Raw genomic sequence first — 12,095 nt, forward strand, 5'->3', positions numbered from 1 at the left:
AACTAATCGTGGATAACAGAACTTACAAGTATGATAACACTACAAATAGAGTTACCTCAACTTCATAGCTACCATCACGCGCTATCGCAAAACCATATAGCATCCCTGTATCATTCGTTTATACTAACATTAGAAGCTTGTTGCCCAAACGCGAAGCACTCTGTAGCCTTATCGATTCCTCTGATTGTAAGCTTCTTGTACTAACAGAAACGTGGCTGAATTCTACCGTCGATAACACAGAGCTTAATTCTTTTCTTCCTGATTTTGACATTTTTAGGCGAGATCGTGTAGGCAAACGCGGAGGAGGTGTTCTGATAGCTGCCCATCGTAGCCTTTGTTGCTCCATTATCAATATCACTTCACCTCTAGAAATCTTATTCGTATTGTGCAGTTCTTCATACCTACAAACTATTATCGGTGTATGCTATCGACCCCCCGATGCAGATGCTTCCTTCACTATTCACTTCCACGAGGCACTGCAAACTGTTACTAAGTCATTTAATCATGTGCAACTACTCCTCTTAGGTGACTTTAACTTTCCTGATATAACATGGTCCGAACCAGCCATAACACTGTCTAAAAATAACCTTGAATGTAATTTTCTTAACACATGCCTCACCTTTGGTTTGACACAGCTAGCATCTACCCCAACGCGGAAAAACGAACAGTGCTCTAACATACTCGACCTTATCTTAACATCCCATCCCGACAGTGTTTCTTCTATAACACATCTACCAGAACTAAGTGATCACTCGGTACTACATGCAGAATTATCCTGGCAGCTACCTCATTGCAAAAAATCAAAAAAGAAAATAACACTCTACGATAAAGGTGATTACATCAGCATCAACAACGCACTAACCGAGTTTTACAACTGGTTCATTATAGATTTCCCGAAGCGCACAGTAGACGCCAACTGGACGCTTTTTAAAAATAAAATGATCGAACTCACTACGACTTACATACCAACCATCATTTTAACAGAGCGACCTTCGTCCCCATGGTTCAACAACACATTAAAACGACTAAATAATAAAAAGAAAAGATTGTTTCGTAAAGCCAAGCGTTCCAATACCGCTCCGGCCTGGGAAAAATATTACGTCACTGAAAAGGAGTTTGATTCCTTGGCCGCAACAGCTAAACGAACCTTCTACTCAACTACACTCCCTAACTTGCTGCAAAACAATCCCAAACAATTCTGGAAATACATTAACCCAAATAACCGTAAACCATTACTATTATGTGATAACGATAATAACCGTGTTCCAGACCATAAAGTATCTGAAGTACTAAACTCTGTCTTCTCTTCCGTGTTCACTTCTGAACCTAACACTGACCTCCCAGACTGTCCTTACCTCAACAACCCAACGATGCCTGACATAACAACGAAGCACATGGTATAACGAAGCTAATCGAATCCCTCAAATTAACATCCTCAGCCGGCATCAACGGCATCAATTCCAAAATGCTTAAGAACACCACGCACATCTCTAGTGTATTTTTGTGTCATATCTTTCAGCAATCATTATCATCTGGAGTGGTGCCGCAAGACTGGAAAATAGGTAAGATAATTCCAGTACCAAAAAAAGGATCATCATCATCGTGCCACAATTACCATCCAATTTCCCTCATCAGTGTTTGTTCTAAACTAATGGAGCATATAATTTATTCTCATATTGTAAACTTCCTAACATCCGCTAATTTTTTAAATCCAAATCAACACGGTTTTCAGAAAGGCATGTCCTGCGAGACTCAGCTAGCCCTATTCGTTAATGACATCAGCTCGCATCTTGATCAAAACATACCCATAGACGCCCTCTTCCTAGATTTCCAAAAAGCTTTTGACAAGGTTCCTCATGAACGGCTCTTTCTAAAACTATCATGTCTTAATCTTAACCCTCATGTTCTCCAATGGATACGCAACTTTCTCACTAACCGTCAACAGTTTGTTTACGCTAACCAATGCTCGTCTACCTTATCACCCGTTATCTCTGGCGTGCCACAAGGCACAGTCCTGGGACCACTACTCTTCTTAATATACATTAACGACTTACCTATAGGTTGTTCTTCCAAAATTCGTTTATTTGCTGATGACTGTGTAATCTATCGTCCTATTACTAACGACGCTGATTCTCGCGCCCTCCAGTCCGACCTTAACGTCATTGAAACATGGTGTAATAATTGGCTAATGTCCCTCAACGTCAAAAAAACGTCACTACTTACTTTCCATCGTCGCCAATCATTTATGTCAGCTAATTACACTATCGCCGGTTCGGAAATATGTGCTGTAACTTCATATAAATACCTAGGCGTTAACTTGTCCAATAACCTCAGTTAGTCCTCACACATTTGCAACATTAGCAATGATGCCAATCGTGTACTAAACTACCTGCGCCGTAATCTACGTCTTGTTCCGCACTCAGTAAAACTACTCGCATACTTAACAATCGTTCGACCCAAACTAGAATACGCATGCTCAGTGTGGGACCCACACCAATCTAACCTGGCAACAGCACTAGAATCCATACAAAATCGTGCAGCAAGGTTCATTCATTCTGACTACTCTTACCACAGTAGCGTTACTAAACTTAAATCATCTCTGAAACTTCCAACCCTCGAGCAGCGCCGCAAAACAGCAAGACTGTGCCTCTTTTACAAATTTTATCACTCACTACTTCATCAGACCGACATCACGCCTGCGCATCGCACTTCATCCCGTCATGGCCATTCAAAGGCTGTTTATCCCCCTCCAGCTCGCACCTCCGCTCATCTTAACTCTTTCTTCATTCAAACAGCGAAAGACTGGAATCATCTACCTGCTGAAGCGGTGCACCACTCCAGTCATTCATCGTTCAAGGCATTTATTGAAAATATTATGTAAATATGCCCACCCCTCATGTAAAACCCCAAATGGGGTATTTGAGGTACAAATAAATAAATAAATAAATAAATAAATAAATAAGGAACTATATGAAGATGGGTCACGCCGCGAGAGTACCTAGCCAAATTAATGCGCAACCCTCTAAGCTCTTACTACATGCCACATCACACTGTTGTGCGAGGTGAGTCAACAACGACTCTAGTACGAGTAGTTTTTGACGTATCCGCTCACGATTCTGATTCATCGTCCCTCAATGACCATCTCGAGAAAGGACCTAAGCTACTAGCCAACTTGGTTGCTCTTCTCATACGTTTCCGTATGAACCGTATTACTCTGACGGCTGACATTGAGAAAGTCTTTCTCCAGATTAGCGTAAAATTGGAAGACAGAGATGCGGTGAGATTCCTATGGTTCAAGGATATACCCTCTAAAAAAAACCCCCATCCAAAAATTAAGGAATGGCACATGACAAGGGTGCCTTTTGAAACAGTAGCAAGCCCATTCCTACTCCACACCATACTCCAACCCCACCTGAATGGAGTAAAGGATCAAACAGAAGAAACGGCCAAGTTGCTTACTGCATCTTTTTATGTTGGCGACCTTCTTATAGGAGCTGATAATGAGGATTCAGCTCAAAAAACATACAGAGAAGCAAATGCTATAATGGAAGACGCTGGAATGCAACCAAGAAAATGGTCATCAAATTCTAAACTGCTGACAGACCTTATTGCCGCGGCTGAAGGAGATAGCGCCACATCGGGAGCTGTCAAGATATTAGGACTCTTGTGGGATCCTCTAACAGACAAGATGACAGTAGTCGCAAAATAAGCATTATGTTTCTTGGGAAAAGATCAAAAGCCGTGTAAGAGATATGTTCTTCAAGCAGTGTCAATGATATCTCACCCGCTCAGAATGATTGCACCCTTCAGCATTCAAGCCAAGATATTGTTTCAGGAGTGGCAGAGACAGGTAGATTGGGACGCCGATTTGCCTTCGGACCTTGCTTTACAGTGGCAAAATTGGTGCTCAAATCTGCAGCCCCTTACTTCTACGACTACCCCATGTTGGGTCAAGACTGGGCTCGAAAGTCACTCCATGCAGCTTCATATATTTTGTGATGCAAGTCAGAGGGCATATGGAACTTGTGCATATTTGAAATTCCTTGACAAAGAGAATTGTGCTCATAGCCACCTTATAATGATGAAGTCATGAGTGGCGCCTATGCAGAAAGTGACTTTGCCATGACTGGAGCTACTTGGTGCTTTGATCGGAGCAAGGTTAGCGAAATTTCTGAAGACTGCCCATGAGAAGTGCAAGTTAGAAACATTCTTTTGGGCGGATTCCAAGGTCACACTGCACTGGATAAAAGGGTCTCCGAAGAAATGGAAGCCATTCGTCGAGAATAGGGTGGCTGAAATTCAAGGCTGTTCCAACAAGAGCCAATGGCAACATTGTCCTGGGACTCATAATCCTGCGGATTACATTACACAGGGAGTTCAGCTGCAGTTTCTCAAGACAAACGCAGTATGATGGAGAGGACCACCATGGTCTACAGAAATGGAAGATGCATGGCCCATGCACACCCTTCAGACAGAATTACGTAGTACTGATATAGACTTATTGGAAGGAAAAGTTGTCATATGAGTTTTACATGTGAAAACGATGTTGCCTATTTTTGAACTTGAACGTTACTCAAGCCTCAAAAGAGTATTACAAATAACAGCATGGGTATTTCGTTTCATCAAAAGCTGCGAAAATAAATGCTTCAGGGACCAACCACAGCTCACAGCCGAAGACATTAGCGGCGCTGAAAATTACTGAATCAAGGTGGCTCAAGAAGATGTTTATGCGGAACAAATCAACCAGCCTGAAAAGGAACTACAGCTGAATCACAATTCAGATCTGAAAATGCTTCATCCTTTTCTCAACAGGGAAGGACGGTTGCATGTAAGTGGACGACTGCAATTTTCACAGGAAGCAGAAGTTAAACATCCGATTTTGTTGCCTCTGCTTCATCATCTGACAAAACTTGTCATAAGAGACTGCCATAAGCATACACTCCACAGTGATCTGCAAGATACCCTTACTGAGCTTAGAGAGAAATTTTGGTTACCCCGTGGAAACAAACTGTAACGAAAGTCATCAGAGGATGCAACGCTTGCATCAAGACATGCTTAAAGGGACACTAAAGACAAATACTAAGTCAAGCTAAAGTGATAGATCAGTGCTCAAGAATCTTAAAGGCGTCAATATCATCGCGAACAGAGCCTTAATAATCGAGAAATCGAGGTAAATGCAGGGCATGATTAGAGACTCCCCTGGGAAATTCAAGCACTAGCCCAATGACGAAGGCACTCCTCTGTTAAATTCTGTCACTAGTGCTCAAGTACTCCTTGCAAAAGAACATCCTTGTGATATACTATAAGATGAAACAAAATGCTACTTGTCCAGTTCTATTTCATTTTTAGAAAAATGAACTCATTGAAATTGCTGTTGACGACGTGGGCTCGACACCGTGCCGCTCACACTTTCACTTTTCAGCACTTTCTTGATCGCGTAGTGCTGCGCTGGTTTTACTGGCTCACACATACTTCAAGTAGCAGAGAATTCAACTTCCATGTGATGTCGCCACTTGACTAAAAATAAAAAGCAGCTGCAGTGGTGAGCCCACCACTGTGTTTTGACTTGGTACCACCGTCTGTCGGGTGCCGTTTTACTCGTCGATGGCAGGCAGCAAGGCATAGTGATGATGCATGCAACATCACCACTCCCCTGGTTGGCGGGAGATTTGACTTTCAAAAAAGGCATTGGGACCCTTCAGATGCAATTTGCTTGTAAACTAACAGGGTGTCTACCAAGTTCAGGGTGTCTACCAAGTTGACATTTCCAAATTCCTTGAGTTTTCCAGGTTTTCCCTGAGCACCTTTGCGAAATTCCCTGAATGAGTCAGGTCTTTGTTTTATGTCAAGACAGGCTGACACCACGTTGCCCGATGCTGTCACTCTCTAGTAAGGATGCTGAAACAAAAAAATGACTTAATCCAGTTTGAATACTAAGGAGTAATATATATTTTATTTAAAAAGAAAACAGAAGGAAGGTGTTAGTAAAATGCACAGCGAAAGAAATGGTAAAGCCCATTCCAAATTGAGTCGAACATTTTCAAATACGAATGAAAAGGAGATGCATACATAAGTAAATATTTTTTTAATATCAGCTATTTCTATCAACTGATAGCAAGCTCATCTGTATGAGGTCCTGAACTTTGTCACAACTAAGGTTCTCTCTCAGCAGCTGGGAAGTCAACCTCAACTGTCCTGACATACTCTCAGCCCGTACACAACATCTCAGTGTTGGGTTTCACTGCGTAAACAATTTATTTTGGTTTGGATGAGGGACACCTGTGTCTCAGCATCAGCCATCACTTAGTATTTTTAGCTCAAGCTCCTTCAAAAAGGTGGCGGCACCCTTCCTTTCCCGTTAATTCCTCAGTGCGTCGGTCCTTTCTGTTCTCATCCTCCTTCTACCACGCTTTCACCACATGGATAATCTGAAGCATCCTCTTGGTCAGTTGTACAGTCAACATTTGATTTCTTGGACTTCCGAGGGGCCGCAAAAAAAATTGAAAAAAACGGGCAGTCTGAAAAAAATTAATGCATGTCTTTAACTGCCTTTAAGGGCTAAAATTACCACAGGCACGTCTCAAAAAGCTCTGAAGGCTTGCCAGTACGCTTTTTAGGCATATCAGGGCTTGTACTGTGACAGAAGACGATGTGCACGCATGTGTATTTAAGTAATGTATACTGTGTCCCGCGACAATTGGCCCCTTCCCACGCTTGTTATGCTTCACCGCCTAACACTAGTGTACCGAGGCGAAGCTAACTTTCGCAGACTGGCATTACGCAACGCGCTGTGCTCTGCGAGCTTCAAAGCCAATCGCTAGGATTACAAAGGCGGAGTCGGTGCCATTGGTGATAGCGGCGAATTCTTTCAATGAAAAACACGGCACCGCACAGCAAGAAGCTTAATAGCGAACATAGAAGCAGCTAGGCCTGACGTTGCCGCGGTGGTGGTTACGGATTTGCGGATTTGCCTGCGAGAGTGCCGGTTCGAGGCGGCGAGATAATCAAAATAGCGGCGGTGGCGGCTTTGATTAATGCCATTTCAGACCTGCAGTCGGGGCAATATACATTGGCTATATGAAGTACGTGGTGGTGCCGCAAAACCGTGCAAATTATCGGGCATGTCCAAAAAATCAGGCGTCGAGAAAAGCGGTCGTTAACTACTCTGGCAATACATCGTGCCGATGACACGGCGTCAATAATGATTCGTTGCGATTCCTGTTACTGGAGCCAGCATTAACACGACTTTCGTTCCCTTTCAATAAAGTTACAGCTAATTTTCCCTGATGGAAGCACAAATTCCCTGAGTTTTCCCTGAGTTTTTCCAGACTGTTCAAATTCCCTGAGAATTCCCGGTTTTCCCGGTTGGTAGACACCCTGCAAGTTGACATTTGCAAATTCCCTGAGCTTTCCAGGTTTTGCCTGAGTGCCTTTGCAAAATTCCCTGAGTGACGCAGAACTATGTTTTATGTCAAGACGAGCTGAAACCATATCGCCCGATGCTGTTACTATCTAGTAAGCATATGAAAAAATTAAAAGACGACTCAATCCAATTTGAATACTAAAGAGTAGTGTTTATGTTATTCAAAAAGAGAATAGAAGGGAGGGGTTAGTAAAATGCACAGCAAATAAGATGTCTTCGAAAACAATTGCAAATCGAGTCGGACATTGTCAAATATGAATAAAAAAGGAGATGCATGCAAAAGCAAATATTTTCGAATATGAGGCATTTCTATCAACTGATAGCAAGCTGAGTGGTATGGGGCCCGAACTTTGTCACAATTGATATTCTCTCTCAACAGCTCGAAAGCCAACTTCAACTGTCCTGACTTACTCTCAGCCCGCGCATGACACCTCAGTGTTGTGTTTCACTGCTTTTAAAGAGTCTATTTTGGTTTGGATGAGGGACACTTGCATCTCGGCATCAGCTTACACTATTTTTTGAGCTCAAGCTCCTTCAAAACGGCGGCAGCACGCTTCCTCTCCTGTTCATTCCTCAATGCGTATGTCCTTTCTGTTCTTAATTGTATACCTTCCGCCACTCGTTCGCCCCACGGACCATTCGAAGCATCTTCTTGGTTAGTTGCGCACTCCACGTCCGAGCTTTTGATCTCATTAGGGGCCGCGAAAACGTCCGAAAAATCGGCCAGTTGTAAAAAAATTAATGCATGTCATTTATTGCCCTTAAAGGCTCAGACCGCCACAGGCACATTAACAAATGCTCTGAAGGCCTGTCGGTAAACGTATTAGGCATATCGGTGCTCGTACTGCGAAAGGAGATACCGGGTACACGCGTGTATGATTATGTAAGGAATGCATACTGTATCCCGTGGCAGTAGCCCCTTCCCACGCTTGTTATGCTTCACTGCAATACTTTTGTGTATGCTTCACCAAGTGCTTTCCAAGCTTCTAAGCCAATCGCGAGGACCACAAAGGCAGAGTCCGTGCCATTGCTGACAGCAGCGAATTTCTTCAATACAAAACACGGCACCTAACGGCAAGAAGCTTCATAGCAAACATCAAAGCAGCTAGGCCTAGCGTTGCCACAGTGGTGGCTACGGCCGCCAGCGGATCTGCGTGCGAGAGCGCCAGTTTGAGGCGGCGAGGTAATCAAAATGGCAGCAGTGGTGGTTTTGATTAATGCCGTTTCGGACCTGCGGTCATGGCAAAACATCCCGAAAATTGGACAGCGAAGAGTTTTGCGTCCAGAATATCAGATGTTCTGATACATTGACTCTGGGGTACTGGTGGTGCCGCGAAACCGTCCAAATTATCGGGAATCCGGATAGTCGATTATTGACTGTACTCTGGCAACTCCTTCAGCCGACGACAGGACGTCAAAGACGATTTATTACCATTTCTACTTGAGCGAGCATTACCACGACTTTCGACCCTTTCAATGAAATTGCAGCTAATTTTCCCTGATGGAGGCACAAATTCCCTGAGTTTTCCCTAAGCATTTCAGGCTACTCAATATCCCTGAGAATTCCCGGTTTTCCCGGTTGGTAAATACCCTGACTAAGTTTTTTCCAAGCACAAAACGAGCGTTACGAGGTTTCTGGGATGGTATTTAAACAGTCCACGTCGAGTTAATATGTGCCTTTAGAGTCCCTTTAAAGTCCAGCAGCGCACCTGTTGCACCATTACTAAGTGAACGAGTACGCTGATCTGATCCCTTTCAAGAGGTTGGAATAGATTTTTCTGGACCTCTCTACATAAAAGACAGTACCTCGAAGGGCTACATTGTGTTATTTACTTGTGCCGTCACAAGAGCAGCACACTTTGAATTAACCAGCAGACTGTCAGCAGAAAGTTTTCTGCTCACGCCTCGTCGATTTGTATGACGTCGTGGTTTGCCCGACGTAATATACAGACAATGTGCAGGCTTTCAAGAAAGCATTGCAGGAAATCACCTCCTTGGCTAGAGTATTGTTCAGTGGAGAGCTACAAGACTACTACTCTCAAAGAAGAATAGAATGGAAGTTCATCACAGAAAGAGCTGCATGGTGGGGTGGCTTCTGGGAGAGACTGAAAACCTGCCTCCGGAAGATCCTTGGCAAGGCAAAGCTTATGCCAGAAGATTTAAAGACGGTATTGTATGAGATAGAGGCAGTAGCAAACTCCAGACCTCTCACTTACTTGTCAACATCAACAGCAGAAATGGAAATACTTACTCCGGCTCATTTCTTAGCTGGTAAATGACTAACAAGCTTTCCTTACCACAACGACGATGTCGATACTTCAGGGCCAAGATCTTCTACAGTCACAAGAAAGTGGCTTCGTCGTAATCAGTTAGTGGAGCACTTTTGGAGAAGATGGAGGAGAGAATATCTTCTTAGCCTGTGCTCAGCGCACTATGCCAACATTCAAGCTTCGAGCAGTCTGAAAGCTGGTGATCTGGTGCTTCTTTACGAAGAAAATAAATTCCTCTGGCGTAAGCTTTGCCTTGCCAAGGAGCTTCCGGAGGCTGGTTCTCACACTTCTTATCGATCTCTCCCAGAAGCCACCCCACCATGCAGCTCTTTGTGTGATGAACTTCCATTCCATTCTTCTTTGAGAGCAGTAGTTTTGTAGCTCTTCACTGAACAATACTCTTACCAAGGAGGCCATTTCCTTTGACGTTTTCTTGAAAGCCTGCGCATTGTCTGTGTATTTTAATATGAAGCAATGTACCATCCGCATAAATTGAAACCTGAACAAGACAAACGGATCAACAAAACGCCCGCTGCGCATAACTACATGGGAGGGCAATGTGTAATTGTTCTGTAGTTGACTTTTAAGCATGCAAACCACGATTAAATATTCAGGTGAACCTAGAAATAGAACAACACATTGGAATAGTTTAGAAACATTTGAATTTGTGCCGATAGTACAAGGTGCGATATGGTTGTTCTGATGAAACCAGCTAACAGGCCATTCAAATGACAGCTGCGCTATATTGTTGGCTATGCATGTTAGGCAAATCATGTACAAACTAATCCTGATTCACTCAAAATAAATATTGCCATGCCTCCTGTAAAATGGAAGCAAGGTGCCCAGATACAACACAAAGTTCCTGCAGGTAACTAGACACTCTTGCCATAAGTGATTGGAAATAGAGCTGTATTAGTGAAAGCTTGTTGCTAGCTCTGAGCTTTGTACATATCTTTCTCAGGTCCTTTCATTCTTGGTTTAGATGTCCTTGGACCCCTGGAACAATGATACTATAACTTAGGTTCACATTTATTGCTTGCTTGGAGACAGTGCCACCATGTCAGAAGATGAGAGAAAGAAATTTACCGACAGCGTGTAGTCAATCTGGGGGGCCATCTCTGCATTGGTTCCACCTCGAAGGCGCAGCACAGATGGTGCATCGGCAAACAGCAGGCATGGCAGAGCAGCCTGAAGGAGCAGCACTACGCTCCTGGAAATAAAATCGACCAAGGAGGCCAAACAACAGATTGCAACAGCCATGCTCAGCACTCCAAAGTAGTACACTGCCTATTTCTGTACATATTTACGCAGAACATGATGAAAAAAGTGCTAAGTAAATAAAAGCAACAGTGAATCTATCAGACAAAAAAAATGACTCCATAGTTATCTATTGATGAGTGTTCCCTGATCAGACACATATGACCAGGTAGGCGCTCTTTGCTCCATGTATTGCTCTTGCTCCAGCTAACAGAGACGGTTGCATGTAAGGCTTGTTTCTTGTTGCCTGTTCTTTGTAGGTTATTTACTAGACCTCCAGCTTTCTTTTATATACCAATTATTTTCTTTGTCTTAGTTTTATTTAGGTCACAGTGTTTCAGCGATATTGAATTATTTTTTCCCATTTCATTCTGATGTATTGCGCACGCTTGGTGATAAATCACGGTGTGCAAATATGCTTTGTCACTGGGGCATCAGGCATGTGTTGCAGTTCACTGTGACAGCCACTGCTTTTCACTTTGGCTTGTGCTTTTTCTGGCTAGAACATGCAGTCAAAGGCTTGAAGCAAGAAAAATGTTTCCTACAATAGCTGCGCCCTTTAAATATACTTGGTTTGCATTTTTCAATAAAGTTGGAAGCATGTGCTCACCTCCCTCATTTATGTGCCTTCCTTTTGTCAATATTTCTTCGTACAGTTTTTACTTGATGCTGATAGCACTTTCTTTCTTCTCTTTTATGCGTGTGTGCATAGAGGAATAGATCAGAAGAAAAATGCTGATGGGAGTGATAAGGCGCTTGTTCCGAAGCATGTGTGTATTTCTGCTTTTATTGGAATTGGACAAGCAAAGAGGGCTATGCTGGGTGGTAACGGAATAGCCTAGCAGAGGATGCTAAGACAGAAGGATGCTCCACCTCAGCTACTTTTGCAGGTGGTTTCTGTGGAATGACACTGACCATCCTACCAGTCCACACACTAATACCCCTATCAGGCGGGCAAGTTAAGTGCACTTACGGGGAGTGCACTTCGGGACCTTGAGTGACACTTTAGGCTATGCGGTGCTAAACAGGAAAACTAAACGCACTCACATTAAAAGAAAATTGGCGAGAACCTTCATTTTTCTAAGATGTAGATAAAAAAGAAAAAGCTTCTAAAAAGTTATTGTTTTACATTGTATTACAGATAA

At 43.1% G+C, this 12,095-nt stretch overlaps 1 protein-coding gene across 5 annotated transcripts in view; it reads right to left on the bottom strand.

Moving 5' to 3' along the window:
- The window catches only part of Rtca (RNA 3'-terminal phosphate cyclase), a 129,565-nt gene that overhangs the window by 112,205 nt on the left and 5,265 nt on the right, over positions 1-12,095 (bottom strand). For all 5 annotated transcript variants that reach the window (XM_065441049.2, XM_065441047.2, XM_065441046.2 and 2 more), the window contains one exon: positions 10,780-10,903. In XM_065441049.2, coding sequence (XP_065297121.1) covers positions 10,780-10,903 — 124 coding nt within the window. The remainder of the gene's footprint in view (positions 1-10,779; positions 10,904-12,095) is intronic.

This window comes from Dermacentor albipictus, chromosome 9, assembly GCF_038994185.2.
Source record: "Dermacentor albipictus isolate Rhodes 1998 colony chromosome 9, USDA_Dalb.pri_finalv2, whole genome shotgun sequence".
Taxonomy (NCBI): Eukaryota; Metazoa; Arthropoda; class Arachnida; order Ixodida; family Ixodidae; genus Dermacentor; species Dermacentor albipictus.